We start from the raw sequence: 18,355 nt of genomic DNA on the forward strand, positions 1-18,355 counted from the left end.
TACATAAACAACAAAGTCTACCAAGGATTATACAGGAAAGTAAGTAATGTTTTTGACAGGTACTCGGATTCATATGCTTGTTCATATGTGTCCAGATGTCCAAGTGTGTCCCTGTGGAGGGACATATCTGCACTTCATGGTGCTCAGCATTTAAAGTTTTGCTTTATTGGGGCGCCTGGGTGGCTCAGTTGTTAAGCGTCTGCCTTCAGCTCAGGTCATGGTCCCAGGGTCCTGGGATCAAGCCCCACATCGGGCTCCCTGCTCTGCGGGAAGCCTGCTTCTCCCTCTTACACTCCCCCTGCTTGTGTTCCCTCTCTCGCTGTGTCTCTCTGTCAAATAAATAAATGAATAAATCTTTAAAAAAATAAAGTTTTGCTTTATTTACACACTTACTACTAGAATGAGCTCCTCAGAGACTTTGGGCAATTATTACTCTGAAACCTAGAATCAGCAATTTCATTGCTTCATTTAGTTTTGAAATGGATGGATTCTTTGTGGTTTTTTAAAATTTTATTTATTTATTCTGAGAGAGAGAGAGAGAGAGAGTGTACACATGACCGAAGGGGAGGAGGAGAGGGAGAAGCAGGGAGAGGGAGAGGCTACAAATATCAGCCCCAATGCCCAATGTGGGGCTCGATCCCAGGACCCGAAGGCAGACGCTTAACCGACTGAGCCACCCAGGCGCCCCTGGATGGATTCTTTTAATTCTAAGAAATCGAACCCTGCTTGAACAAGGAGCCAAGTATAGTACTTAAAAGTAAAGAGTCAGTGACTGGTATGTTTTTGTCTAACAGAATGTGAAGGTTGAGATTGCTGCAACAGAAAGAACATTGCTAGGTTTTTTCCTCGCCAAAGTTCACAAAATTGATCCTGATATCATTGTGGTGAGTAGATGTCTCATCATGCCATGGGGGAAGCTCTTCATTCCTTATTAATTCTTTTCAGTACTTATGAGAATCTTGCAGAGAATCTTTTTTTTTAATCTAGGTAAAATTGGTATATAATATGATGTAAGTTTCAGGTGTATAGTATTATAATTTGACATCTGTATACACTACAAAGTAATGGCCACCAAGAGTCTCGTTACCATCAATCACCATCATACCCTTCACTTTTTTGCCCATCCCCCCAAGCCCCTTTCACTCTGGTAATTAGCAGTCTGTTCTCTATCAGTGAGTTTGTTTTTGTATACTTTTGTTTGTTCATTTGTTTTTTCACATTCCACATTTGAGTGAAATCATATGGTATTTGTGTTTCTCCATTTGACTTACTTCACTTAACCCTCAAGGTCCATTCATATTGTTGCAAAAAGCATGATTTCGTTCTTCTTTATGGCTGAGTATATTCCATTGTGTGTGCGTGTACCACATCCTCTTTCTCCATTCATCCATTGATGGATAGTTTAGGTTGTTTTGATATCTTGGCTATTATAAATGAACATAGGGCTACATATCTCTTTTCAAATTAGTGTTTTCACATTCATATAAATACCCAAAGGGAAATAGCTGAATCATATTGTAGATTTATTCTTAATTTTTTGAGGAAAAAAATTTTTGGGGGGGAATCTCCAAACTGATTTCTGTGGTGGCTACACCAGTTTACATTTCCACCAACAGTAGGAGAGTTCCTTTTTCTCCACATCCTCTCCACTTGTTATTTCTTGTCCTTTTGATAATAGCCATTCTAATAGGTGTTGAGGTGATTTTGATTTGCATTTCCCTCATACTTAGTGACATTGAACATCTTTTCATGTGCCCATTGGCCATCTGTATGTCTTCTTTGGGAAAATGTCTGTTCAGGTCCTCTGCCCATTTTTTAACTGGGTTGGTTTTTTTTTTATTGTTCAGTTTATGAGTTCTTTATATATTTTTTGAATCTTCAGAGAAGAAATGACCTTATGGACTGGTGGGAATTGCTATAGTTTCTGCTAACAGAAAGGGGGAAAAAAGAGCCAGCCCACTATACAGTAGTTATTTTCCTCTAAGAGAAAAGCAACTCATGTTATTGTTGAAGTTTAGGATATTCCAGTTATTTCCACTTTAGAAACCAGTTAACTTGTGTTAACTGTTGGTTTCTCTAAAATTTTGGATTAGTGGTCCAGCTGTATACTGGTCATAGGAGCTAATTCCCTTGATTTGGTGTCAGTCTCCAAAGTATAAGTATTTTAATTTTATGAGCTCAGTGGTTCTTTTTTTAAAAAGTAATCTCTACAGCCCAATGTGGGGCTTGAACTTCCAATCCCAAGATCAAGAGTTGCATGTTCTACCGACTGAGCCAGGCAGGTACCCCGAGCTCAGTGGATGACCTATGCTTTGAGAGGTCAGGGCTAGGAATTTTTTTCCTCTTCATAACCAAGTATATTCCCACTAGATAGGAAGAGTAATAATTCATTGAATTATGTTTGCCCTGGTTTTTAAGAGTTATAAAGCAACATTTTGCTTTATGTTTCCTCTGGCTGTGATTTATAGGCTCTTTGATATGATTTCTTCCTTTTTTTTCAGTTAATGGATCAAATTATGTTGTGCTTTTGATTGTTTTGGAGGAAAGTAGGGTATAAATTCATGTATAGCAAAAATGTGTGCTATATATTTCTCCACATTCACTTTTTGCTCTTGGACACCTTTCTTGACCAGGGTATGGCCAGAGTGCCTAGAGCCTGTAGGTTGTTATCAAGTATCTCTGCATCCGTTTCTCTTCCAGTATTCTAGGTATTATATATTTTGTTGTACATCTTGAAAGCACCAGGAAGATTTTGTCCACATGCTCTGCTTTGGTGCTCTGGCTCAGAACTAGGTCCTCACCCAGTTTTCCCTAGTAGTCTCTCGGGCCCCAAGGAAATGTCATGGTGCCTAGGATAGCTGGCCTGCCTTAGGGTGTTACAGCCAAGTCTGTGTGTGAGAAATCCAAACTGATCTGATGTAAGAGAGAATCCTGACACTGGTGTGAGTCCCTAATCCCAGGAATGATAATTTGGAAATGAGACTTCCTTGTGTCCTTGGGTTTCTTAATTTAATAGACAAAACTGCCATAAATATATAGTGGTACACGTTTTTAATTAAAATTAGTAGGAAATAAATCTATTTATTGATCTGATTTATTTTAAGCTTCATCTAGTTTTTTAATAAACATAGACAGTGAACCATATTATTCACATGATGGAAATTACCATTATAGACATGGAAAATTTGGTTGAGTTTTTATTTTATTTTTAAGTAGGCTCCATGCCCAGCACGGAGCCCAATGTGGTGCTTGAACTTACGACCCTGAGATCAAGATCTGAGCCGAAATCAAGAGTCAGATGCTTAACCGACTAAGCCACCAGGTGCCCGTAGTTGCATTTTTGAAATAATTTCTACTTGGTATAGTTTTGTTTCCTAATTTGAACTATCGCCTGGTATTGTGTAGTTTGTTATACATTAAGAGTCTAAATCAGTAGTGTTTGAACTCAGTTCTTTAAGAAGAAAGTAGATGCAGTTCCTGAGTTTTCTAAGAAGTCTGTATAAACTGTTACAGAACACAGGCAGATTCTCAGTTTTTAAGGAATTAAAATGGAATTACTTGAACACAGCTTTTACTGATCATGAAAAAGTATGGGACATAAAAATTTGCATTTGCCTCCGAGACTGTGAGGCATGAGCTGAAAATTAAAAGACATCATATGAACCTTGCATCAATTAGGATGAAATAAAGTTTATTCCAGCAATCTGCTTAGCAGCTTTGTTAATGTCAAGGCTAATGAATGCTGCTGATGAATACATTCCTGAAAAAGAAAGGACCCCAATCGGAGGTAAGCTCATGATGCCTTCAATTAGAGACCAGAAAAAGAAAGGGCAAAGAAATTCTGTGCATATGAAGATAAATCCTCTAATTTGTGTTTGTTATAATGTTATTGGCTGCCTTCTTTTTCTGACTAGGGTCATAATATTTATGGATTTGAACTGGAAGTGCTCCTACAGAGAATTAATGTGTGCAAAGTTCCTCACTGGTCCAAGATAGGTCGACTGAAGCGATCCAACATGCCAAAGCTTGGGGTAAAAATAGTTTTCAAAATCTTACTTCTTGACTTCGCTTCTTTATATGGAGAGTAGCTACCTGGGAACACGCTGTGCTTCTTTGACTAAGAATTGGTTGTCTTGTAATAGGACATTTTAACTTTGGCACTAAACATCTTTTCCTTTGAATGCAACATTTTATTGGTTGAAGCCTCTGGTAGTTATTTAAAATCAGCTCTTAGAATCTAGAGATGGCACGTACATGTTACCTCCACTTCGGTGTTACCGATGCTGTAGCCCTTAGAGCAGAGTTGCAGGGCTCAGAGATCAGTAAGTGTTATCATTCAGGACTCAGAGGGGAAGGAAGAGTGGGAGGGAGCTGACGTTGAATGTGTAAGGCAGCCACGGGCTAAGTGCCTGCACAGTAGTTGCCTGTCACAGCAACTCCAGTTTTGCTATGCTTCTCACAGGGGTGACAACTTATTCAAGGTTGTAGGGCTAGTCTGGGGAAGAACTGAGGTTTTGAACCTGGCCTGTCTTGATTCTTTTAAAGCCTATGTATTTTTCATTCTACCTGCTTGTTTTCACTTAGGTTTCGGTGGTTTTTGTATGAAGCCACCTTCATTTCCTAAGCATGAGAGTGCTCATTGCTTGAAATCTTATTTTACTTAAAGCTTACAACTAGAATGGGCATGTTGCCTCATCAGAAAACTTAGGAATCTGGACCTTTTATGATACTCTTCAGTAGATTCTGCTGTTGCCGATTCGAGTTGGAGCCAGTGCTCTTGCTTCTTTTCCTGTTCTTACCTTTAAGGTGATAGAGCTGTTATTAACCTTCATCCCAGTGCTTGATTTACTAACTCCTTACCCCTTCTTGGTTTTCTTTTTTTTTTTTTTAAAGATTTTATTTATTTATATGAGAGAGAGCACATGAGAGGGGGGAGGGTCAGAGGGAGAAGCAGACTCCCTGCCGAGCAGGGAGCCGGATGCGGGACTCGATCCAGGGACTCCAGGATCATGACCTGAGCCGAAGGCAGTCGCTTAACCAACTGAGCCACCCAGGCGCCCTTGGTTTTCTTTATATGGCATCTTCTGAGTGAGGTCTACCATGACTACCCTGTTTAAGGTGCAGCCCCCCTAAATTCCCGTTTTCCTCACCTGTTCTACTTTTTCTCTTTTCCGTATGTTTATTGTCTCCTGAAACTATATAGTTTCTTGCTTTTGATGTCCGTTTTTTGTTGTATATTTCAGATGAGATCAGGAATCTTTTCTGTTTTGCTCACTGCTATATCCCCAGCTACATAGTGAACATTCAGAAATATTTTTTTAAAGATTTTATTTATTTACTTGACAGAGAGAGAGAGGAGGGGGGAAAGTAAGGGGAGTAGCAGAGGAAGAGGGAGAAGCAGGCTCTCCATCTGAGCAGAGAGCCTGATGCGGGGCTCGATCTCAGGACCTGGGGACCATGACCTGAGCCGAAGGCAGACGCTTAACGGACGGAGCCACTCAGGCACCCCATACATTCAGAAATATTTGAGTGATGGCTGACTGAGTGGTGAATGGGAGATTGAGTTTCCTCATTGTAATTCCGGGCTAGCTTCAAAGCGAATTAGAACAGAATGTTCCCAGTGTCTGCTCGTCCATGGGATTTGCTTTTTTCCTCCCCCTGTAGGGCAGGAGTGGATTTGGTGAAAGAAATGCTACCTGTGGCCGAATGATCTGTGATGTGGAAATTTCAGCAAAGGAATTGATTCGTTGTAAAAGCTACCATTTGTCTGAACTTGTTCAACAAATCCTGAGAACTGAAAGGGTTGTAATCCCGATGGAAAATGTACGAAATATGTACAGGTATGATCCTGGGTGCTTTGGTGTTTGTCTGTCTTGAAATGAGCAACAGCAGGAGGCCAGCATCGCCTTCAGGCTGGAGGGACCAGGAGTGTGTGGGATTCTGGAGGGGAACTGCCTTCATGTCAGCACCAGCATCTCTGTTACTTTAATAAATTATTTTGCCTCTTGAATTATTTTAATTCTATCAGTGTGTCTCCATCTCCCTTACTCATCCTAACCTCATCTAGATGTTTCCTAAGAGCAGTTTGGAAATTGATGTGATAGTGAGGTTTCCTTCAGGAGATAGTGTAAATCTTTTGGAAATAGAAAAACTGAGAAATCACTATGTAGAGATTTTGCTTGATTATTTCTTTTTTCCATCTTTCTTGGAGTAAAATTGACAAATAGAAATTGTATATATTTAAGGTATACAAACTGATGTTTGATAAATGTATACATTGTAAAATAATCAACATAAGCTGATTAACATATCCATCACCTCACATGGTTACTATTTCTTTTTGTCGTTACAGTACTTTAGATTTACCCTCTCAGCAAATTTCAAGTATGTGGTATAGTATTGTTAACTGTAGTTACATTGCTATATATTAGACCTCCAGAACTTAACTCATTTTGTACAACTGAACCTTTGTGCTTGATTATTTCCTAAACAGAGTTTCTTCTACTCCTCTTGCCACTTATTCTTTTCTGCCCATTCCTCCCAAGGCCTTGGACTGCTTCTCTTTCTGACTGTGCTCTTTCTAGGTGATCTCATCGAGTCTCAGGAATTTCTTTTTTTTTTTTAAAGATTTTATTTATTTATTTGAGAGAGAGAGACACAGCAAGAGAGGGAACACAAGCAGGGGGAGTGGGAGAGGGAGAAGCAGGCCTCCCGCAGAGCAGGGAGCCCGATGTGGGGCTCGATCCCAGGACCCTGAGATCATGACCTGAGCCGAAGGCAGACACTTAACTGACTGAGCCACCCAGGCGCCCCAAGTCTCAGGAATTTCAATACCATGTGGTGCTGATGCCTCCTGCTTGGGTATCTTTAGCTTAGATCTCTTCTTTGAATTCCAGACTCCTGTATCCACCTGCCTGTTTTACTTGATGTCTAATATGAACCTCCAACCTAACTTGTTCAGAAGCTCAGCTCCTGATCTTTTCCCCTAGGCTCCTCTTATAGTTTCTCCTTAAGAGTGACACTCTTATTTTTCCAGTACTCCTAGAAATCTCCAAAGTCATGTTTGGCCCAAAACCTTTGAGGCTTCCATGATTCCTCTTTCTGACAGATAGCTCATGTTTGAGCCATCACAGAATCCTGTCAGCTTTATCTTCAAAATATGTCTAGATTTGACCACTTCTTTTCTCCTCCATTGAACCCATCCTGGTCCATACTACCCTGCTCTTTCCCCTGGAGTAATGAGTCATATGTCAGCCTCTTTGTTGGCCTCTCTGCTTTTGCCCTTGACTCCTTGCTGTCTGTTTTCAACCCAGGAACCAGGGTTATCTTGCTAAAGTTAAGTCAGATACTGCACTCTGGTCAAAATCTTCCAGTGACTGTTTCATTTAGAGTAAAAACCAGAGTTCTTACTCTGACTTACAAGGTCCTAGACAGTGTGTATCTCTGCCTTTAACTCTGTCCTTCTGCACTCTCCATCATTCTCTCTGTTCCAGCCACAGTCTCCTCTCTGGTCCTGGAAATGCCAGATTTGTGCTCAGCTCAGAGCCTTTGAATGTGCTGTTCTGTTTGCCTGGATGCTCTTCCCTCAGATATCCATTCACAAGGATTGCCTCCTCACCTCTTCCAGTTTTTTTTTTTTTTTAAGATTTTATTTAGTTATTTGAGAGAGAGAAAAAGAGAGACACACAGAGCACAAGCAGAGGGAGCGGCAGGCAGAAGGAGAGGGGGAAGCAGACTCCCCGCTGAGCAAGGAGCCTGATGTGGGGTTCGACGCGGGGCTCGATCCCAGGACTGTGAGATCATGACCTGAGCCAAAGGCGGATGCTCAGTTGAATGAGCCACCCAGGCGCCCCTCGGTTCTTTATTCTCTGTGAACTCTTCCCTGGTTCCCTAACTAAAATTTCAGTCTCTGCTCCTGATACTTAATATTTCCTTTGCTTCTTAATTTTTTTCTTTAACACTGAACATTATATAACCTACCATATATATGTATTTTAATTTATACTCTGTCTCCCCCCTGAGGACATAAGCCCCATGAGGACAGGTATTTTGTCTTTTGGTTACAGCCAGCATCTAGAACTATGCTTGGCACATACCCAGCATGTAACACATACTTATTAGATGGAATGAATAAAAGGATTTAGGTAGTTTTCAGGTCGTAGTTAACGCATAATTTTACTTTGTATTTATGGGATTTTTTTGTGTGCGTGTTTTGGAGAAGTGCATTGGGATCAATGACATGAATGAATTCATGGTTTCATACCAGCCTTATTTTAAATTGTTTCCAAAGCCAAGGTGCCATTGCTCTGAAGTTACTCATACCAAAATTTTTTTGTAATGTTTTATGAAGTTCTGATTATAGTCATTGTTTCTTTTAATTACTTGATTCTGTTTCATTCTTACTTTTCTGTACAGTGAATCTTCTCATCTGTTGTACCTGTTGGAACACACCTGGAAAGATGCCAGGTTCATTTTGCAGATCATGTGTGAGCTAAATGTTCTTCCATTAGCATTGCAGATCACTAACATCGCTGGGAACATTATGGTAAATTTAACTTAGAAAGGGGGAAAAAGCATTTCCTGTTGGATTCAGTGTTTGCTTGGGGTAGTTGTTATATGATAATGAGTCTAAATGCATGCTTATAAAATGAGTAACTTGTATTCTGGAAGCTGGTTTTCTTTTGTGAAATGAACTGGCTGCAAGAAGGGGAGGAAAGCCAGGTGCAGTATGTTGAAATTTTGGATGAACATAAGGATCATCTCTAACATCTGGATGTGTCTGATGTGTGGAATGGTCTATTTGGGAGTAAAGAAATAGCCCAAGTAGTGTCAGTATTTTAAGCTTTCTTTGTCTCTTTTTAAGTATAATGCTGAAAGAAAACGTTAGAATGAATTTTGTACCTTCTTATTTTTAAAGCAGCCCTTATTAGGAAGAATGATTATGGAGGAGGTGCTTTGATTAAATTTACCACCTTAAAGTTGCTTTTGTTACAGATTTGAGCTCAAATTTAAAAAAATTCTATTTAATAGTCTAGGACGCTGATGGGTGGACGATCCGAGCGTAATGAGTTCTTGTTGCTTCATGCGTTTTATGAAAACAACTATATTGTGCCTGACAAGCAGATTTTCAGAAAGCCTCAGCAAAAACTGGTGGGTTCAAAACTGCATAGTGTTTTACCTTTTTTTTTTTTTTTTTAACCTCCCCTCCTTTTATTACCTAGATAGCTCTTTGTGCTGTGATAACTTCTGCTTCCAAAATAATTAATCTCCTGTATACTGTAGAAACCATGTCAGATTCATTCTGTTTTGTTTGTGTGGTGATTTCCTTCTTCACTTTTTTCTGTGTAGGTAAAAATTATTTGTGAAATACGAATATCTTGAAGGGCGGTATTAAGTCTCTGATGGGTGACCATACTAGGAAAGTGTTTTGCCATCTTAGCTGTATCCAAAGTTAGATACCAGTTAAACCTTTTATTTCCTTAAATGTATGAGCCTTTATTTTTTGTTGCTTTGTTGCATTTTTATATGCTAGTAGGATCAGGTCACCACAATCAGTTTTCTGAAGTGGCCTCCATGACATTGGAACTAAAACTTAGCTACCGTTTTTGTCATCATTGATAGCAGTTGACTCAAAGGGGGGAATTTAATGTTAAGACGGTTCAAATTCTTGTATTTGTTTTATGTACATTATCAAAATTGACTTCTGAGGTATTGACTATTGGTTATTAATAAACTACTTGGGGGTGAATTTTCAGTACATGGACACTTATTTTAAGGTGTTCACGGTAATGGGAATAATCATATCTGTAAAATATTTAATATTTCTACATCATGATTGTTAAAGTAATGAATTTAAGAGGGCTCTTTTACTGTCTTAGATTTTACATAATATGAAGCATTGTATTTTTAGTATCCATTGATTTAAAAAATAAAAGATTCTGTGAATTCAGAAATATTTTAAAGTAGAATTTGCATATTTATTAACTCAGGGATAGAGTGTTTTGGTAACTCCCATGCTTGGCATTTGGGTTTGTGAACATATTACAGTAACTGTCGTTCCCCATAGGTAGGACCACTAGCTGAAACTAAAGAATGTTTGTTAGAATTGTGTACTGCAGTTGGAAAAGGGGGAATCATAAAACTTCTTATTTAGTTAAGAAGTTTTATGCTGGCTGGTGAAGTTAACCTTTCCATTTAATATTAGGGAGATGAAGATGAAGACATAGATGGAGAGGCCAATAAATACAAGAAAGGACGTAAGAAAGCAGCTTATGCTGGAGGCTTGGTATTGGACCCTAAAGCTGGTAAGGCTGCGCAGCAGGTGGATTTGCCCCTGGTGTTAAGGAATTTTTTAATGCAGACCTAGGCTTGAGAAACTGCAAGATCTGAATTGTATTTTGTAGGTTAGCAAATAGGTCTTGTTGTGACCTTATTTTTGTCTTCTGTTCATGTGAAAATCTTGTTGGCCAGTCACCTGACATGAATTAATATGAATCTTTTTTATTTTTTTGCTGTGTTCCAAGAAAGCTTTGTTTATGGATATTGAAATTTAAATTTTGTATAATTTTCATGTATCATGAGATACTCTGTTTTTAAAATTTTTTTTCAACCATTTAAAGATGTAAACACTATTCTTGGCTCATGTGTGGTACAAAAAGAGGAGGGGGTAGGCTGAATTCGTTCTGCGCATAGTTTGCCAACACCTAGTCCAGTACATAGCTATTTGTCTGGTGGTAGGAGCACCTCTCTCTCCTCCTATCTGTTGTAGAGGGTGGGCTGTGCCTCTGCCTGAGCTGCCAGGACTAGTTCATTTGCACAGCAGAGTTCAAGAAAGTACAGACAGTAACCACCAAATTGAACTTTAACAGCAGAGTACCCCCCCTTGTCGTTAATGGCAAAGAAGATGTTTTGTGGTACACAGAGCTAGAAAGGATCTTTTTTATTAACCCTCTTCCCTATTTTTAAGGGTACAATTAAGTAGTGTTTAGTATATTTACATTGTTGTACAGGAATAATGTGAATTTTATCAAGTAACTTGAACTCTGAGTAGGAGACGTTTTTGACAAAAGTGATTTATTATTAGTTGTATTGAAACAGATCAATAGTCCTTTGGTGTTGGATAGATCTGGGCTTAAATTCTGCCTTCCTCTTGAACCTTTGTAAGCTTCACTTTCCTCTTCTGTAAAATGGAAATAGGAATAATATCTACTCTTGAAATTAATATAGCACTGTATGTTAACTACACTAGAATTTTAAAAAGAGTATCTACCACACAGGGACTTAAGGAACAAACTGATTGTTTAGTATAGTGCCTGACACAGAGTATGCTATCAATATTTGTTTGTTGTTTTTATTTTCTTAATAGTGGACATTTATTTTTACTCAGTTTCTTCTTAAGGTGAAGATAACTCTTTATAAATGTCCTAGAGAAATATAGTAGCTTTCTGTTCACCCTTTGCAAGTAAAAAGGGTGGATCGTTCCACTACTGACATTTATATATATACATCTCTTGTCTGATTTTAACACCATTTGTGTACAGGTGAGTGGGCTTCCCATTTTATTCTTAGAAAGTATGATGGTAAAAAAAATACATATAACTACTCACTGGTGTGGATCACTAAACATTTTGGGGGTCGAGGTGGCAGGGTAGGTGGGAGGGAACACTTGCCTGAAGGAGAATTTTACAACATTTTTTTGAAATGGATATGACACCTATCTGAAGTAATTGATAGGAGAAGGTGTTTGCCCATCATAATGGTGTACTTGGGGCCTGCTGTGGAAAGGATCGTTCGTTGTAGTTGGTTTCAACATAAGACACATTCTCTTCTTTCCTCTTCTTTTGTGACTTGAGTTTTTACTCAAATACAAGGCATTTTTATGGAGTGATAGTGGACGACTTTTTTTTCTTTGGTATAACTCGCCGCTTTGGATAGTGTATCCTTTCTCATATACTTCATTCTACAGTACTTCTAATGTTATGTTTTGACAAATCTCTTTTTTTTTTAAACCCCCCCCCTTTTTTTTTTACCCCTTTCCCATCTGCTTTTTTTAAAAAGACTTTTTGTAATATGGCTTTTTTGTTGCAGGTTTTTATGATAAGTTTATTTTGCTCCTGGACTTCAATAGTTTGTATCCTTCCATCATTCAGGAATTCAACATTTGTTTTACAACAGTGCAAAGAGTTGCTTCAGAGACACACAAAATTACAGAGGTTTGTATTCAACTGGGGGCTCTTTAAATTGAAATTAGAAGCAGTGCTTAAAGAAGGAAGAGAGCCAGAGGGGTTAGCATTCTTGTTTTTCCTTTTAACGATATAATTTTTCCTTTTTTAGTGGTCTAAAGGGTAAAAAGTGATCAAAAAAGGGAGAGGGTTGAGTAGATGGAAACTCACAGTGGTTCTATATGTTTTTATTTCACAGTTTTATTGAGATGTAATTCACATACATTTCATGCGTTTAAGGTATACAATTTAATGACTTTTAGTGCAGTCACTGAATTTTCAACCTTCACCACAGTCAGTTTGAGGGCATTTTCATTACTCTTCAAAGAAACCCTACCTTTTAGCTGTACCCTCCCTCTGTCCCTCATTCCTTCCAGACCTCAGCAACCACTAATTTTTCTGCCTTTATAGATTTGTATATTTTGGACATTTTTTGTAAATGGAGTCATATGTGACCTTTTGTGTCTAGCTTATTTCACTTAGCATATTGTTTTGGCTTTTTTTTTTTTTTTTTCAAATTTTTATTTAAGTTCTCGTTAACATATGGTGTAATGTTGGTTTCAGGAATAGAATTTAGTGATTCGTCACTTACATATAACACCCAGTGCTCAGCACAAGTTAATACCCATCACCCATTTAGCCCAGCCACTGCCCACCTCCCCTCCAGCAACCCTCAGTTTGTTCTCTATAATTAAGAGTCTGTTTTCTGGTTTGCCCCTCTTTTCCCCCCATGTTCATCTGTTTTGTTTCTTAAATTCTACATATGAGTGAAATCATATGGTATTTGTCTTTCTCTAATTTTACTTAACATAATACACTCTAGCTCCATCCATGTTGTTGCAACTGGCAAGATTTCATTCTTTTGATGGTTGAATAATATTCTGTTGCGTATATATACCACATCCTCTTTATCCATCCATCAGTCGATGGGCATTTGGGCTCTTTCCATAGTTTGGCTATTGTTGACAGTGCTGCTATAAACATCAGGGTATATGTGCCCCTTTGAATGAGTATTTGTGTATCCTTTGGGTAAGTACTTAGTAAGTGCAATTGCTGGGTTATAGGGTAGTTCTATTTTTAACTTTTTGAGGAACCTCCATACTGTTTTCCAGAGTAGCTGTACCTGTTTAGCATACTGTTTTCAAGATTTGTCTGTGTTGTGCATGTATTAGTACTTCATTCCTACTTGTTGCTAAATAATTCACTGTACAAGTCTTTTATTAAATTTACTCCTAAATATTTCATTCTTTTTGATGCTATTTTAAGTGGAACTTTTATTTTTGGATTATTCATTGCTAGTGTATTGAAATATAACTGATTTTTGTATATTGATCTTATATGCTGCAACCTTGATGAAGTCATTTGTCACTTCTAGTATTTTTGTGGATTCCTTAGCATTTTCTACATAGAGTATCCTGTTATCTGAAAATAGAGGTAGTTTTAATTCTTCCTTTATAATCTGGATGCCTTATATTTTTTCTTTTTTTGTGGTGGGAGGGGGGTACTCTAACTGCCGTGCCTGGAACCTTCAGTACAATACTGAATAGAATTGACAAGAGCAGACACCCTTGACTTGTTCCTGGTCTTAGGGGGAGAGCATCCAGTCTTTATTTCACCATTAAGTATGATGTTAACTGGGGGTTTTCCATAGATGGTGTTTATCAGATTGAGGACGTTCCCTTCTGTTCCCAGTTTGTTGCATGTTTTTTATCATGAAAGGGTGTTGGATTCTGTCAACCACTTTTTCTTTATATATTGAGATGATCATGTACTTTTTAATCCTTTATTCTTTTAATATGGTAAATTATATTGATTTTCGTGTGTTGAACCAACCTGCGTTCCTAGGTTAAGTTCCACTTGTTCTTGGTGTATAATCCTTTTTGTATGTTTCTGGTTTTAGTTTGCTAGTATTTTGTTGAAGAGTTTTTTGCTTGTATTCATAAGGGCTTTTGGTGTATAGTTTTCTTGTTATGTCTTTGCCTGGTTTTGGTATTTTGGCCTCACAGAATGAGTTGGGAAGTGTTCCCTCCTCTTCTGTTTTTTTGGAAAATTTGTGAAGGATTCATGTTAATTCTGCTTTAAATATTTGGTAGAATTCACTAGTGAAATTACCTGGTCTTAAAGCTTGTCCTTTTTTTGATTTCCATTTCAATCTTTGTTATAGGTCTATTCAGATTTTTTTATTTCTCCTTGAGTCCATTTTGGTAGTTTGTGTCTTTCTAGGAATTTTTCCGTTTCATGTAAGATTATCTAATTATTGACATAAAATTGTTCATAGTATTCCCTTATAACTGTTTCTTTAAGGTCATTAGTAATATCCCTCTTTTATTCTTGATTTTAGTAATTTGAGTCATTTTTTTGTCAGTGCAGCTAAAAGTTTGTCAGTTTTGCTGATCTTTGCAAAGAAGGAACTTTGGTTTTGTTGATTTTTCTCTATCACCTATATTTCCATTCTTATCTTTATTACTTCTTTCTTTCTGCTTTCTTTGTTTTAGTTGACCTTTAATTTTCTACTTTCTTAAGGTGGAAAGTTAGGTTATTGATTTGAGATCTTTTCTGTTAATATAGATATTTATAGCTATATATTTCCCTGCAAGTATTGTGTTAGTTTCATCCTGTTAGTTTTGGTATGTCACTCAGACCTTTATTATCAGGCCCCTCTCCCATCAATCAACCATTGATCTGACTTCTATCACCATCACTTAGTTTTGCTTATTCTAGAACTTCATATAAGTGGAGCAATACAGTATGTACTCTTGTGTCTGGCTTTTTGGTTCAACACAATGTTTTTGAGATTCATCCATGTTGTTGCATTATCAGTAGTTCTTTCCTTTGTATTGCTGAGAAGTATTTCACACTTTATCTGATTTCCTGAGATGAGCATTTGGATTTTCAGTGTTTAGTTAATATTTATTTAAAGATTTATTTATTTTAGAGAGACCCAAGAGAGAGCAAGCAAGTGGGGGGAAGAGTAGAGGGAGAGAATCTTCAAGCAGACTTCCTGCTGAGCTCAGAGCCCGACATGGGGCTTGATTCCCATGACCCATGAAAGATCATGACCTGAGCTGAAATCAAGTGTCAGACCCTTAACTGACTGAGCCGCCCAAGTGTCCCATTGAGTTTAACTTTTATTAATAAAGCTGTAAGCATTCTTGTTCATATCTTTTTGTGGACATGGGCTTTCATTTTGGGGGATAAATACCTAGGGAGTGAATTTGCTAGTTTGTATGGGAAGTGTATATTTAACTTGAAAAGAAACTGCCAAATTATTTTCCTAAGTAGTTATAACTGTGCTACGCGCTCCCAACTAGGCATGAATTTGAGTCATTCCACATCATCTCCAACACTTGCTATTTTTATTCTTTTAAATTCTATATTTTAAGTTCTTCTAAATTTTGGCCATGCAAACCTTTGTTATTGATTGGACTCACTAAACAGCCTTTTTTAAAAAGGATCTTTTTGAATTATTTCACATGGATTTAATCTAACCAGTGATTAGTCAACAGTTTCATGTAGGACTTAATAACTTAATGTGTGGTTCTTCATGTATAAAGCTTATATAATTGACTGCCGGTAGGGAGTTTGATTAGATGTGGTTGTCCATTAGTAAAAGATGTAAAGTATATGTTATCTCTGTATATTTTTCTCTGGTTCTTTGTACATGTGGCAGAAGATGTCTGTTTGCCCTCTTGCTCCTGATTTTACATGTCTTTTAATTCTCACTACATGCTTTGGGAGCTGTTTTCCAGCCCTAGTTCTGTCTTCCTAGAAGAGAGAATCTTAAAGGCTTGCTTAGGCCAGTGACCACACCTGGTTCCATCAACTGTGACCACAGGAGTGGGTTTACAGAGTACAAATACAGCTGCTAAGGATGGGCCTTTCTGTGGGACTAGAGGATAATTTAAAAGAGAAGGTATTGGGTAGACATCCCCAAAAGGTTGTGACTACATTGGATAAATGATATTCAGTGGGCTCTGTCCTGCTACTGTGTCAGCCTTGTGATAATTGTCATGATCCAGCCTCCTCCATCCCCCTCCACTGTTTTGTTTATTTGAGCTTTCCAGTTTGGATTCTGGGTATATAATAGAATCATTTGAGATGACCTTAAAGGTCATCTAAGAAATACTATACATGTAGCCAGTTTATAGGTTCTGTATCATTTTTCTGTGTAGTACCTCATTTGGTCTTCAAAGTAGCTAGTGCTGCATAGCTAGTGGTGGGAGAGGTGGGCATGGATTGTAAATTTCCTGACTTCAGATCCTTTCAGTTAACTTTTTGTCTGATCTGTCTAGTTGTTATAAATAAATTGGAATGTGTACCAAGATCTCTTTAATAGGTTTGCTATCATCATCTGCTATATTGGAAAACAATAGGTCCCTGTTACTATTGTAAGATTGTTCATTTGAAAATATTGATCTTTATAAAATCAGATACTTTGTAAAGGCTGGGTTATCAAATGGCATTGAGTTGACATGCTTGAAGGCAAGAGGTTTATTTTTAATTCTGAACCTTTGAAGGGGCAAACATGCCTGGTTTTTTTCTTTGTGGCCTGTTAACAGAATTAATGGAGGCTTCAGAAAAATGGTCTAATGCTTTCCCTGCTTTTTCCTTCTGTAAATTTTAATATAAGAAGACTGCTGGTTACTTTTCTAAAATGTTGCTATTCTTTTACCAATTGCAAGGCAATTTACAGATAAAAGGTACTACATAGATGCTAAGGAATTGGTATATAAATTTTTGGAAATTTCATAGACTTCTTAAATATGAAATCCAAATTCCTAAAAGAAATTTGCTGATTTAGTATTTAGGGTTTTAGTTTTTAGTCTAAAACATTCACAATAATTGCCATAATTCTCCATAGTTGTAAAAGTTTTATGGCATTTTGTTTGAGAGTACATTTGACTAAAACTATAGTTGGGGTGCATTTTTTTTTTTAAATCCTAGAGGTCTCAGTGTTTTGTTTTATTTTTTTTTAAGATTTTATTTCTTTATTTTTTATTTTTTATTTTTTTAAAGATTTTATTTATTTGACAGAGAGAGACAGTGAGAGAGGGAACACAGCAGGGGGAGTGGGAGAGGGAGAAGCAGGCTTCCCGCTGAGCAAGGAACCCGATGTGGGGCTCGATCCCAGGACTCTGGGATCATGACCTGAGCCGAAGGCAGAGGCTTAACGACTGAGCCACCCAGGCGCCCCTTATTTCTTTATTTGACAGACAGCGAGAGAGGGAACACAAGCAGGGGGAGTGGGAGAGGGAGAAGCAGGCTTCCTGTGGAGCAGGAAGTCCAATGTGGGGCTCGATCCCAAGACCCTGGCATCATGACCTGAGCCAAAGGCAGACGCTTAACAACTGAGCCACCCAGGCACCCTTCAGTGTTTTTATTTTAAAAACAATTTCTCTAAACATTTTGCTCCCCAATTTTGTTGAAGAGAGGAGTATATATAAAAATTGATCCCTTTAAATGATATCTACATTAATCAATAACGAGAGGGGTGGAGATACTGGGAATGAGGCTGATCGAAGTGGGAGAAGAGGCCAGTGTTGACTTGTTCTCAGCTTTTTCTTCTCCCACCCATGTGTTGTTGACCTATACTTAAGCAGGAAAGTAGCTTTTCAAGATTTAATCATAATGTAAAGTTCCACAAAGTATTATTTTAGAAATTTGTTTTATGAAAGTTTGATTTGTCTGAAATTTCTGTTGTGTGTTCATCAGGATGGAGAACAAGAACAGATCCCTGAGCTGCCAGACCCAAACTTAGAAATGGGCATTTTGCCTAGAGAGATCCGGAAGTTGGTAGAGAGAAGAAAACAAGTCAAACAGCTAATGAAACAGCAGGATTTAAATCCAGACCTTGTTCTTCAGGTATATCTTTTCAATAAGAGACATCTCAGTGACAGTCTTAGCTTTCAGACTTTGATTATCTAGGAGGATTTAAACATGGTGCTATGGGCAATTACATGGGCTTATTTTAAGTTTGTGGGCAGCAAACCATTCAAAAACAGTAGAATGCCTCAGAATGGAAGACACCTCTGTCTGCAAAGCTGTATCTGAACAAAATCTTTCTGACTTCTGGGAGCTTTGGAGTCTGTGTTTATTTGCTTCTAGAAGGTCAGGGAATCATGGATCTGGGAGGA

The 18,355-nt window shown here is 37.9% G+C and overlaps 1 protein-coding gene and 1 non-coding gene across 4 annotated transcripts in view; both read left to right on the forward strand.

Moving 5' to 3' along the window:
• Positions 1-18,355, forward strand: part of POLA1 (DNA polymerase alpha 1, catalytic subunit) — a 296,400-nt gene that overhangs the window by 39,390 nt on the left and 238,655 nt on the right. For all 3 annotated transcript variants that reach the window (XM_045876010.3, XM_045876011.3, XM_045876012.3), the window contains exons 18-25: positions 795-884; positions 3,915-4,031; positions 5,665-5,840; positions 8,416-8,545; positions 9,031-9,150; positions 10,205-10,304; positions 12,088-12,212; positions 17,934-18,083. In XM_045876010.3, coding sequence (XP_045731966.1) covers positions 795-884; positions 3,915-4,031; positions 5,665-5,840; positions 8,416-8,545; positions 9,031-9,150; positions 10,205-10,304; positions 12,088-12,212; positions 17,934-18,083 — 1,008 coding nt within the window. The remainder of the gene's footprint in view (positions 1-794; positions 885-3,914; positions 4,032-5,664; positions 5,841-8,415; positions 8,546-9,030; positions 9,151-10,204; positions 10,305-12,087; positions 12,213-17,933; positions 18,084-18,355) is intronic.
• On the forward strand, positions 11,366-11,495 carry LOC123851707 (small Cajal body-specific RNA 24). The gene has a single exon (XR_006792681.1). It is a non-coding gene; the product is annotated as a small Cajal body-specific RNA 24 (non-coding RNA).

The sequence above is a fragment of the Mirounga angustirostris genome, unplaced genomic scaffold, assembly GCF_029215605.1.
Source record: "Mirounga angustirostris isolate CCGP_5_RB_7025 unplaced genomic scaffold, mMirAng1.0.hap1 SCAF_11, whole genome shotgun sequence".
NCBI classification, from domain to species: domain Eukaryota; kingdom Metazoa; phylum Chordata; class Mammalia; order Carnivora; family Phocidae; genus Mirounga; species Mirounga angustirostris.